This window comes from Caretta caretta, chromosome 14 (genome assembly GCF_965140235.1).
Source record: "Caretta caretta isolate rCarCar2 chromosome 14, rCarCar1.hap1, whole genome shotgun sequence".
NCBI classification, from domain to species: domain Eukaryota; kingdom Metazoa; phylum Chordata; order Testudines; family Cheloniidae; genus Caretta; species Caretta caretta.
In genome coordinates this window covers 45479680-45492512 of record NC_134219.1, presented here as the reverse complement: position 1 = coordinate 45492512, position 12833 = coordinate 45479680, and the positions used below count along the sequence as shown (strand labels likewise).

The 12833-nt window shown below is 53.2% G+C and overlaps 1 protein-coding gene across 5 annotated transcripts in view; it reads right to left on the bottom strand.

Annotated features, from left to right (window-relative positions):
* The window catches only part of TRIM39 (tripartite motif containing 39), a 30120-nt gene that overhangs the window by 5120 nt on the left and 12167 nt on the right, over positions 1-12833 (bottom strand). The window contains exons 2-8 of one of the 5 annotated variants that reach the window (XM_048818612.2): positions 6680-6808; positions 5203-5347; positions 4532-4950; positions 3762-3857; positions 2679-2939; positions 1271-1293; positions 398-513 (exon numbers count right to left, since the gene is read on the bottom strand). In XM_048818612.2, coding sequence (XP_048674569.1) covers positions 398-513; positions 1271-1293; positions 2679-2939; positions 3762-3857; positions 4532-4945 — 910 coding nt within the window. In that variant the 5' untranslated portion in view covers positions 4946-4950; positions 5203-5347; positions 6680-6808. The remainder of the gene's footprint in view (positions 1-397; positions 514-1270; positions 1294-2678; positions 2940-3761; positions 3858-4531; positions 4951-5202; positions 5348-6679; positions 6809-12833) is intronic. The other 4 variants (XM_048818614.2, XM_048818615.2, XM_048818616.2 and 1 more) reach the window with 4 other exon arrangements.

Genomic DNA, 12833 nt, shown 5'->3' with positions numbered 1-12833 from the left:
CTTCCCAAATCCCCTCCGTGCCAGTCCCCTCCGCCTCCAAACAGATCCAACTGATCTCCCCACTGACCTCCTCCAAACCAGTGCCCCCAGTCTCTCAGCCTCATGCCCCCCCCAACCCACCTCCATGGCCCCCCTCCCCCACAAACCTTCCCACAGCACCCTTTTCACTTCTCTTCCCCCTCCCCCCCCCAATGGCCCCCAAATGCACTGGGAGGAGGGTCCTGCTCATTCTACCCCTCCCGGTTCTTGCTAACCAAGGCATCGACGCCTTCAGAGCCAGCAGGGTTCCCAGGCCCTGTATGTTCTCTGGCGAACAGGGTGGGAGAGGGACCAGCCCCCCACGACCAGGGAAGGAAGGGACCCCACCCAGGGCAGAGCCCTCAGCAGCCCCACTCACCGATCAGCCTCTTGATGATCTTGCGCAGGACGAAGTACTGCCGCGGGAAGCTGCAGAAATTCTTCTCCAGCTTGATGGGGACTGAGGCCAGTTCCATGGTCTGCACCGTCTCACACCTGAAGGGGGCGACATACAGCTAGCACCACATCAGCTGGGTCTGAGCTCCCAGCACAGGGGCCCACAGGGCCAGGGCCCTGGCCTACCCTATCCAAGGTACCTGTCTGCCACAGTCACTGTCGGATCTGAGCACCGCATGGCCTGTAACATAGTTCTCCTCCAGGCACTCTGAGAGGAAGGGCAGGACTGTTAACACGGAGCATTTCAGAGACACTTATCCTGCCTCACAAACCCTGCCTGCACCTGAGACACAGGGCTAGGAGGGGGAAACTGAGGCACGGAGAAGCCAAACAATGAGCCAAGCCAGCAACAGAATCTAGGAGTCCTGACTCCGAGTCCCCCTTCCCCTGCTCTAACCAATAGACTCCACTCCCTTCCCAGAGTTCAGGAATTCTGGCTCCCAGCCCCCACTGCTGTAACCCATTAGACCTTATTCCCTTTCCAGAGCTGGGCACAGAACCCAGGAGTCCTGACTCACAGCACCCCCCCACTCTAACCAGTGGACCGCACTGCCCTCCCAGAGCTGGGGATAGAACCCAGGAGTCCTGACTCCCAGCGCCCCCACCCTAAGCCACCAGACCCCACTCTGATATTTTGGTCCAAGACATGGGCTGGCTCAGTTGTTTGTCCATTCCTGCAGCTCTGACCCACCCACTAGGCCCCGGCCCTGTTCAGATCCTTTCCCCTTTGAGAGCAGGGGGTTGGACGGTGCTGTCTTCACCTCCCAGGGTGAGGGCTGGGAAATGGAGGCCTTACCTTTCCAGGGTGCTCTTTATGTCCTACAGGAAGAGAAAAGAAGTGGATCAAGGGAGGTTCCAGGACTTGGTCAGGCAGTATCCAAGCTGCCCAAACCCCAGGGCGGGACAGGTCTCCCACCGCCTGCTCCCCAGAGAGATTCCCCATCAAGGCCCGTCCACCACCTATGCCAGGATCGTCTCCTACATCCTATCCCCCAATGCTTTGCCTATCAGAGCTGAAGATGCCCCAAACAGGGCCCATCTCGCCCAGTCCCAAAAGGCAGCCAGGCTTGGCCCCCTATATCTAGGTCCCCAGCGTTCTGGCCCATCCTGGTTTGAGACGTCTCCAGCAAAGCAACGGACCTCCCAGACCTTCCCCTGGCATGACAGCCTCCTTGATGGGCAGTGGCTCAACCACAGAGCTCGTGGCTCAGCCTCGGAAGGTCTCGGCTCTTTGCACATCTGCATGCGACGACATCTCAGGGGCCAGGTTTCCCCCACCATGTTGAGGACACCTGGGAGATACAAGGGCCTTCTCTGGGTCCGGCCAGAGCTCCAGTCGGAGCCCTTCTAAGATCCTCAGTGGGGCACCTCTAAGGAGCAGAGCAGACCAAGGAGTCAGGAAGTAGCTCTTGAGAGAGAGAGAGGTCCCTAAACCTCCCTCCTCCCAAAAAAGTCATGCTAACCCATCCAAGTGAGACCTCCTGATGGCCAAAGCCTGGTCTACGCCTGTAGAATAGCTATGCTGGTTGGGGGTGTGTGAGACTTTACTGACAGACTTATGCTGGGACAAGGTGGAGACTGGAACCAGTCTAACTTATTTCACTTTGCCAAAGTGGAATAAGCTACCCTGGTGCAAGCACTTGCAGGCCAGTAGAATGGTCTCTGTGCTGGAGGCAGACAAGGCCGAAGGAGGTGGCTGGTCCCTTGGCAGGAAGCTCCAAGGCACCTCTGGTTAAATGTCCTTGTTATGGATTCTCCAGGAAGTCTTCCTCCAAAGCCAGCCAGGTATCTGAGAAGCAAGCTCAGAATAGGCCCCAGAAGAAACTCTTGTGACAGGATGGAAATTCTGGGTGCCTCCTTAGATGGAGACGGAGCTCCATCCATATCCATATGGAGATGTCCAACAGTGCCCCTCGGTGGGCTCAGGAGACTCCTGGGGTGGGAGCTCCAGGGATTGGATGGGAATTCTGGCTGCTTCCTCCAGCCTTAAGAGCTGGAAGTGGCTTGGGAGGAAGCTCTGGAGGACAGAGGTCCCTCAACTCCCCCACTCTGGAAACTCCAGACAGGGGTGCCATTTTGAGCCTCTCTGGAGAAATCTCTGTGGGTAGGATGGAAATCCGCGTGCTTGCCCAGGGATTCAGCCACGTCCTGCTGGGTACCAACCTAAGGGCCAGGAAAAGAGGATGCCCCTCAGGGCTCCTCACCTTGAGCATCTCGATGCCCGACTGCAGGCACTTCTCCTCAATCTCAGTGATGAGCTGGTTGAGGGAGAGGCGGTGGTCTGACAACTGGGCCACATTGTCCTTTAGCTTCTGCAGGATCTCCTTCTCCTCCTCCTCTAATCGTCGGAGCAGCACCTGCTGCTCCTCCTCCAGGAACTGGTGCAGCTCTTCAAACTCACTCACAATCAGCTGCCGACGGCTCTCCACCTTTCTCTGCAGTGGCGGGGAGAGGGGAGGACCAAGCTGGAGTCAGGCATGGGGAAAGGCAAGGGATGAGCCCGGGTCTCCCCCAGATCTGGCCACAGAGCAGCAGAACAGGGGGTCTCCCCAGATCTGGCTACAGAGGAAGGGAGCAGGGGGTTTCAGGACGGGGGGCGTTCCCCAGACCTGGGGGTCCCAGGTGATGGTGGTGGTGTTGCCCCAGGTCCAACTAGAGGGATTATCCCAGGTGCATTTGTGTGGGATGTCTCCACAGAGCTGAACAGAGAGGAGCTGAGTGCAGTGGGAACCCGGCTGGGACCTCTCTATAGGTGGGCAGAGATGGTTATTCTCTTTGCAGAGCGTACATGCAGATTGCTCCACCGGCTGTCAAAATGCAGCCACCTCTGGGGCGGAGCATGGCGGCTGTGATACCGTGAGGCAAAGCCGCAGAATAGCGTGGGGGAGGATGCAAAGGGGAGCCCCGTATCCACCTGAAACCAGACTGCAGGGGGCTCATGGAGGCAGAACGGAGCCACCTGAGTTGGGATTTGGACCCCAGGGGCAGTGCCGTGACTCCTGAGATAAGCAACAGGAGATCTTCACTCATCTCACACAAGCAGGGTTTCTGACATGTCTCAAAGATGGCACTTCCAGAAGCACAGTGCCCCCTAGCATTAGACTGGGGCATTGGGAGTCAGCACTGACTGTGAGGGGAGAGTGCCCCCTACTGAGGCCTCCCGCAGGTCTCCTATCCAAGCTGGGACCCTGCCCAACCCAGCTCCGCAACTCATGGCTGGATCAGCACATCTGACGGACGACCCAGCCGCAGGTGACAGAGCAAACCCCTGAGCCCCTGCCACCTGCCTTCAGCTCTCCGGGTTTCTTCTCCTCCTGGGATTTGCAGTGGGCAATGTCCTGCAGCTTCCGCTCCAGAGGCTCCAGACACTGCTGCAGCTTCTCCTGGGAGGACAAAGAACATTTAACAAGCTGGATCCAGCCACAGGATTCAGGCTCAAATCAGCAGTAACCAGATGGTCAGTTCCCTAGCATTTAGATGGGCCATGGGTGGCGCTATGGTAAGGAAAAGGGCTTACAGCTGTTGGGAGGCACAGTCAAGGCCAGAGAAGAACCCAGTCCCCTATGGACAGTCCAGTCTCAGTCCACCCTCATCTAACCACTCACAGAGCTGGGGACAGAGCCCAGAAGTCCTGGCTCCCAGCCCCCACTGCTCTCACCCGCTAGACTCCACTGGTGCTGCGCTCCCCTGTGTGTATCATTAGGACTTCTGGGGGCATATCCCCTGGATCTCAGCACTGCGGTAATCAGAGCTGATTCTTTCCCAGTGAATTGTGGGAAAACTTGTCTGTCCTTCCGGGGACACAGGTGGCATTGTGGGAAGGCACTGGAGGACAACCAGCTCTGGAGAGGTTTAGCCTGCATCCTCACTGGATGAGGGTGAGTGAAAGCGGCACCCGAGGGCTACGTATGGATGAGGGGGGTGGGTTAGAACTTGGGCTAGCTCTACAGTGAAGACAGATGCTAGAGGGACCCTGGGAAACCTTCTCCAGCTCATGGACTGTAAAGCACCGGCCCTGGGGAAAGGGCCGGGTGTCACCTCTTGGGCAGCCTCCCACCTTGTACTCCAGGGAGGCGTCGTCCAGGGGCACCACGGTGTGGGAGCGGTGGTCGTGGGAGATCTCGCACACCAGGCAGACGGCCTCCTGGTCCTCCTTGCAGAAGAGGTTGAGCACCTCGTTGTGCTTCCCGCACAAGCTCTCGTCCCGCACCTTGCGCTTGGTGGCCTGCAGCTGCTTGGCTATCTCCACCATGTTGCCCAGCTGCCGGTTGGGCTTGAGGGTGCGGTGGCGGAAGGTCTTGCGGCAGACGGGACAGGGGAAGTCCCGGTTCAGTTCCTCCCACCAGCGGGTGATGCAGACCCGGCAGAAGTTGTGGCCACAGTCGATGATGACCGGGTCCTTCAGGTACTCCAGGCAGACGGAGCAGCTAGCCTCCACCTGCAGGTTCTCCAGGGGGTTGGTGGTAGCCATGGTACCTGCAAGACAAGGGGGGAATAGCTGTGTGGGAATGGGGGCCTTTCCCCTCCAGGGAGAGCCAGCTCTGATCTGGCCCCCGCACGGAGCGACTGACGGGCTTGGGGTTGTGTGGAATGGGGCCTTTCCCCTCTAGGGGGCGCTGGCTCAGATCCAGCCCCAGGGCAGAGGGACTGGCTGGCTCAGGGTGTGTGTGGAATGGGACATGGGGCCTTTCATCAAACAGTCGGGAGGAGAGAGAAGATCCCACTCACTTTTTGGTTTCACTCCACAAGAATGGGTTGAGCATTCGCAGCAGGCTGCAGCGAGGAGCCAGCAGCCGATCCCTAACACGCTCCGTAGATCTCTCAGTGGCTCTGGGCAAGTGGTGCCCTCTCCCACAATCTGGGCAGCGGTAAGCTGAGGGCACAGAGTGCGGAAACGTGGATGTTGTATGGGAAACAATTCCATTACAAGGAGCCCAAACATCACATGATCGTCAAGAGTCACCGGAGCACTCCTGTGTTATACACGTGATCGGCTCTGAGGCACCACCCCCGAAAGTGGCTGCAGCTGACGCCCCCTCCCCCAGTTGAGGAGGAGATCAAGCTGGGTACTGTTGCTTCTTTGTGATACACAGTGATGGCCTGAAAGGGCTAAACTAATTTCTTCCCCTCGCCTCCCATCCCACAATTAGAAATTCAAGTCCCGTCTATCCTGGAAGTCTCAGTGGAAGACTGGAGAACTGGTCGGATTTTATCACACATACAAAGCAGGTCAAACTTGATCCACTGAAAAGAGAGATTTATACCCAGACTGCTTTAGAAACATCTTGGGGGTTCTGTTGACACCTACTTATGGACATAGGAAAGAGGACTGGGGGTCTTTTATCTCAATATCCTATCTCCAACTGGCCCGAGCATGAGATGCTTCAGAGGAAGACACAAGAGACACCCCCCTGTGGCCAACGATGGGATAACATGTTCCTAGGAAAATCTACCTCAGCCCCCAGTAGTCAGAAGTCGGTTCATGCACCAGGAGGGTTTTTAGCTCAGCCAAAACTAGTTTAAAATACATATTAATTTATTATTATTATTATGGGTTGGGTTAAACTTAACTGAAGCAAATGGGTGAGTCTCCTTCCATTCTGGATAAATTTAAGAAAACAATTAAGCTCTTTTACGGAACCAGATAGTTGAAACAATGGAAGCCACCACCCAAAACACAGGCACGGGTCATGGCCCCCCAAAAAGCAACACACTGCTGGTGAGTTAAGTGGTGGAGAGGATGTTGGAGCTGCGTGTGTCTGTGAGAGAAGCAGCAGAAAGAGCAGAGAAGCTGACAGAAAAGACAGCAAGAATAAGCTATGCTCCATCTTGTCTCAGTGTGGGGAGGTGGGGTGGACTAGATGACTTTCTCGACGTCCCTTCCAGCCCCACATTACTAAGTTTCTAAGAAAGCTCAGGCCAGCCAGAAAAAGCAGCGAGGCTGTGACCCTAAGAAAAAGCAGAGAGAGTGCTTTTGGGCAGAGTGCTGATGGGAAAAGGTCTTGAGACTGTTTCCTGTTCGATTCCTCCTGTGTTCAGGGAAACAGGACTTTGTAAATAAACAGGGACTGCATCAAAGAAACACCTGACTCCATCACCAATTTCTCCTCCTAATGGTAACAACCTGCAGAGTTGGAACACTAGCTAACAGCTCAGGTCAAAAAGGGGTCGCACTTTTCCAACTCCAGATATTTTTATTACCCACCTAAATGTCCAAAGCTATTTAGAATTCCACTAGCTCTTCACCTCAGCGATATCCTAAGGCAGGGGTCTCCCAACTTTATGAGACGAGGGCCATATTAGATTTCTGAAGGGGCTTCGTGGGCCGAAGCGACTGTGAAAGAAATTAAATATATGCAAATATATGCAAAATATATGAAAAATCGTTAAAAAAACAACACTACGCTATTGTGTCAGTTTTGCATTAAATTCGAAATCAGGCTCCCCTTTTTGGGTCTGCTCTGACCCGTGCCAGCTCCCTTCTCCCTGTGCCTGCTACACGTGCCTGCTCTGCTGAAGCAAATGACAAAGGATTGAAGGTTTGGCTGTACTTTGGTAAGAGAAGCTCCATGTTCCCATTGTTGGTTGGGACTGTTTGGTTCTATTAGTTCTGTAGCTAAAATTTAACCATTATGAAATTGTTAATTTCCATCTTCTTTACTCCATTTATTGGAGATGTAATTAAGCATCTGGCTTGTATTTTTACTCTAAGTTGGCTCCCCTTTTGGGAGGACCCTGGCTCCCGGGGGCACTCACCCCTCCGCACAGCTCAGCTGAGCTACCTTCCCACCCCCCCGCAAGCTGCTGCCGGTGGCCCCTCCCCCTGCCTGCTGGCGGTGCCTACTCAGCTGTTTGCTTCTCCCCTGTTGGTTCGAAGGCCGGACAAATGGAAATCCTGGGCCGCATCCGGCCCGCAGTTTGGGGACCCCTGTCCTAAGGCAATAAGTTCCACAGCCTAACTGTGCAAAATATAGTACAGTAACTCCCCACTTAACATCCTCTCGCTTAACACTGTTTCGATCTTACGTCCCTGCTCAATTACAGAACATGCTCCATTTAAAGTTGTGCAATGCTTTGCTATAACATCATTTGGCTGCCTGCTTTGTCCACAGCTGGCGGCCCCCACCAGCTCCCCTACACGCTCCCCCCCGCACAGCGCCTCCCGCCTGCCAGCAGATCCGTCCTCCCAGATCAGCACCCTCCCGCTCCTCCCCCTGCCTCTTGCCCGCGGCAATCAGCTGGCTTGTGGCGTTCAGGAGGGATGGGGGGAAGAGGGAGGACATGGCGCGCAGGCTCCCCCTCCCTCCCCGCCTCTTGAACACCACAAACCAGCTGATTGCCATGGGCAGGAGGCAGGGGAGAGGAGCGAGGACGCAGCCTGAGGAGTAAAGGGGGAAGGGGGGGGAAGAAGAGGAGGGTTAAGGGTGGGGGCTTGGGGGAAGGGGTGGAGTGTGCGGGCTGAGGGTTGAGCCCCCTGCTCCAGGTGCTTGCAGAGTAGGGGAAGCTGCTGCTGCTGTGCACAACGTGCTTCTCCTAGCCTACAGCACCTTCAGCTTCCTTGCCTGCCTCACTGTCCCCAGTGCCAGGGGCTGTGCCTGTGTGGGGTAAGACAGGGGCACCTCCCAACTATTTATACTGAACTGTATGGCAAAAAAAAAATTTCCCGGAACCTAACCCCCCCATTTACATTCATTCTTATGGGGAAATTGGATTCACTTAACATCGTTTCACTTTTAACTACAACGTTAAGAGAGAAATTATTGTATTTCCTTCTGTCCATTTTATCATGGCCCAGGGGGTTAAGGTGCTGGCCTAGGGTCAGGGAGTTCTGGGTTCAGTTACTAGCTCTGCCACAGAGTCCCTGTGTGACCGTGGCAAGCTGCTTAGTCTCTGTGCCTCAGTTTCCCCATTTATATAATGGGAAAACAGCACTGCCCTGCCTTATAGGGGCACTGTGAAAACAAATACATAGAAGATTGTGAGGTGCTCAGGCCTCTATTGCTGTAGTACCTAAGACAGATCATTTTCAATGTATTACTTTCAATTTCGTTCAGCCACCCCGCTAGCCCTTGAGAAAGGGAGTTAGAAAAAAATCAGTGATCACTGAAATGGGTTTTGGGAACAGCTTCTGCAAATTAAACATGTTTGGGGCTGCTCCACACTGAAATAAAAGGGGAGGTTTTGATTATAAAAATGTATGACACCAAACTGAAAGGAGTGGAGTCCAGTGGTCAGAGCAGGGACTGGGTTCTATTCCTGGCTCTGGGAGGAAAGAAGGGTCTAGTGGTTAGTGCCGGCAGGACTGGGATCATGGCTCCTGTGTGTAAGAAGGATGTGCAACCTCTGTGGCCCATTCACTCCTTGACCCTTTGCTAAGTTTCCCAACAAGGGAGCTAGAGAGTAGCAAAGGGGCTGCTGTTTTCCGATGCCCTGGCAGAGGTCTGACTGATATCCACCAACTAATCTCATGAATGCAGAACGGCCCTCAAACAGGAAGGCCTTTCAGTCACTACTGACCTAGATTGTAGCCAGTAACCCCTAGAGGGGAAAGGTCTCATTCTCCATCGGCCAACAGTCCTCCTGTCCTTCCATTGTGGGGCCAGAGCAGAGCTGGCGTCCCGAGAGGCAAAAGGGCCTGTATCCTATGAGCCAGCCAGTCCCCCTCACCACGTTGACATCCCTGCCACAGTGACACCTCCACAGATTCTTCCAGTCCACCAACCAGCTCAGTATTGAGGCTGGGGTTTCCAAGACAGCGTAAGCGAGGTGGTAGCCAAATACTATTGAATTTCACTCCCTTACGCTCCTCTGGAAACCCCAAGCATTTGACGGAGATCCACCAGACCATCAATGTGAACGTCCTCGCATTCGCGATTTTAGAGCCCTCAGTCCAGTCCCTCGACAGCTCCCCTCTTCCCAAACTAAAATTAGTGTGTGAACGTCATTCTGAAGTCCTGCCTCCCTCTGGGGGGCTCCAGCGGCTGATCCGACCTGGTCTCCACTTCTGGGCACCTGTGGGATTGTTCCCTCTAGGATGGCGCACTCAATTAGCAGGGGCTGTCAGGGAAGGATTTGATTGCCTCGCTCTCCAACAATCACCTAGGGTGGAGTGAATTTTCTTAGGTTCCCTTCACATCAACAGATCAATCAGAGCGCTGGAGGCCTAGGAATTGCCAGACTGGACTGGTAAAAGCATTTGAAGGCTGGCGTGTTGTGAGGTATCAGAACAGTAGTAGGAAGACAGAGCCTGAAGCTTGAGCATGGGGGAAGACCTGTGGCCTTAACCAAAGTCAGGAAAAGGTTCGCTATGAGCAAAAGTCTGACAAAAAACAGGTGCTTGCCGGCAAGTTCACTGTCTGTTACATAAACTTGGCACAAGTATGGATGGCGTTGCTAAAACACTCTGAATATGTAAACACATTCCAGCAGGCCAGCACAGGGACACCCCAGCCTGGCGCGAGATGGTTTGACAGAAGTGATGAATGGGGGCGTATTGTCTGGAACATGAGGAATAAAGTACAAAGACGGGTGGTGAAGAGGGATGTTTTGTCTGAAGCAGGAGGAGAAAGGTACAAGGGGAGGTAACAAACATGTCATGAAACGGGTAAGGTGACACCCAAGTTGTTTATCCCAGATTGTCTGTCTCAATCTATAAACACTGAGGTACCTTGCCGTAACCCTTTGGCGGTGGAAAGCCCTGCCACTGATAAGCTGGTCCATTGTCACGGGCATACATGGACTAATGTTCCTCTAAGACGTGTGGAGAGCTAGCACCCTGCGTTGTTGGCAATAAACCTGGCCGAGCGCCTTCACCACTAAATCAAGTCTGTGGTCTTTCCGGGCAGTTCGCTGGAGATCTGCTGTGCCTTCTACCTGGCCAGAGCCGGTACCTAGCACACACAGAGAACACACACGCAGCCAACAACTGACAATGTTGGTGACCCCGACTGCTGATTTGGTAAGTAGGCGAGCTTCCCACTGTAGGAATTGTGGTCTAACATGGCAGAAAACCCCGAGTTAGGGAATCCCCTTATCCTCTCCGTAGCAGGACGGTCACCCTGCTCCGGCTCGGAAAGGGTTAAAAGCCAGCTCTTAGAGAGGGCTGGGGCTGAAAGCAGCGAGGGAGGCTGATTGGGTTGGCAGGAGGCTGTTTGGGTTGGCAGCCGCAGGTGTGGCCACAGCCGATTAGGGTCCAGCTGGCCCTGATAAAAGGGCTGGGAGCCGCGTAGAGGGAGTCTCACTCCAGTGGTGGAGTGGGAAGGACCTGGCTACTAGCTAGAGAAGTGTATCTCAAACAGAGCCGTGCTGGAGAAGGACAGGCAGAGCTGGGGAACACTGGCCAGTCGAGGCCCCAAGGCCTGTGGGGGTACTGAGGCTGCAGTGGTGCAGCCAGGCCAGGAAAAGGTAGCAGGTCCAAACCCCCTTGCCCATGATGAGTGGCCATTTCAGCCTACAATTTGCCCCTGAGAAAAGGAGCTAGATGAAGACTGGCAGTCGGTCTCTGAGGCAAGGTGGGCTTAGGGGGTGTGACGTTATAAGTGTAATAGAATATCTCACTGAAAGGTGACAGGCCCAGAAAGAGTTAATTAACTCACAAACTGACCTGACTCGTGGCTGAACTTTAAAGACTGGTTAGGAAGATATGTAAATGAATAGAGCTTGGAAATGCAAGTCTGCATTGTTAGAGATAAAAGGGTAGATGTTTGTTCAGGTCTTGTGATGTAAGCAACCAAGTCTTGTCTATGGCTATAGCTTTGATTCAAAGATCAAAAGAGGAATATTAACATTTAGGAAGACACTGGAGGGCAATAGTATTATTGTCTATTTGTCTCTTTGAAGGTTGTGGTAACCTGTATCTGAACTGTTTAATGGATGAATTATCCTGTGCTAATTACCATGATGTTTAGGAGAAGGGAAGTTAAGCCTACTGTTTTCTCAGGCCAAGAGGCTGCTGGAAATGTATAAAAACCCTGGGACAGGATCCTTCTTCATCTCAGATCTGCTTTGGGTTTCAAGAAGGGGAAACCTTAAACCATAAGGATTGAGATCCCCAGTCACTGACTGGAGTCACCCTGAATATGGACACTGGACTATAACCTATAGACTATTTCCAAAAGGACTTCTGGCAACTACAAGCTCATCTCTGCTCTGTATCTGAACCGCAAGAATTGAATTCAAGTCTGTAGGTATATTGATCTCTTAACCAACACTCTCTCTTTTCTTTTTTAATAAATTTTAGTTAACGAGAATTGACTATAAGCGTGTATTTTGGATAAAATCTAAGTTATAATTGGACCTGGATGTGTGGCCGATCCTTTGGGATTGGAAGAACCTTTTCTTTTATATGATAAGATTTTCAGTAATCATCACCGTATCTGACGTGTGTGTCGGGATGGAGGCCGGAGGCTGGGCACTTTAAGGGAACTGTGCTGTTTGGACTTCTGAGTAACCAGTGAAGTAATACACGAGCTGTTTTGTGCTGGCTTGGTAAATCTAAGTATTGGAATATCCACCAGCTTTTGGGGTTTTGTCTGCCCCGTTTTGTTTACAGTTCACCCTAATTGAGTGACCTTGGCTGCTCCCACGGGCAGCATCGTTACAGGGGGATTGGGGTTCCCCAGGGAGGGGAGGACCCCTGAGTGTGGGGTCCTGTCAGGGGGCAATGCCCGAGCAAAGGGGCACCGTGGGCTGGGAGCGACGTGGGGCCTGAACTAAAGTGTGGTGGAAAAAAGGGAGAAGCAGGTGGCATCAAGGGAGACATTGGCCAGCAGGAGGCGCTGCAAAGCTTGAAGAGCTAATTCCCAGACCAACCAGCAGGAGGTGCCACGCCAGTGAATGCTCTGCCTTGCTACACCCTCCCTTCCAATCTCCAGAGTCTGATGAAGTATGGATGCACTGGGTAGCCAGCAAAGGAGGTTCACGTGCGTTCAAAAAAGACAGTGAGGAAACGTGGACTGGAATATGTAAAGCGATGGCAGAGACCAAGGCTTTAAAAAATAACAAATATGACCACGGCTGTAAATGGTTCAGACAACATGCCCCAGGACTGGCGGGGCAAGTAGCAGAAACCAAAAAAGAGTTAAAAGAAGCTACAAATGCAACAGAGCACACTGGAAAGCACAGGAACAGACCAGAAAATTGGAAACAGCTGTAGAAAAACTGCAAAAAAGAAAAGTGCCATCCCCTCGTAATAAACCTTGTTGGGGGACACCGGGCTTCAGGTATTTAGATAATGCTTGAAGAACTGGGACAGAAATGGGAAACAGGTGGTCCGAGCAAAATTAAAAGATGGAACATGGAAAGACTGGAATGGGTGCTGCAGTGGAGACATTGGGAATGACCAAGTAAGTGCACAGGAG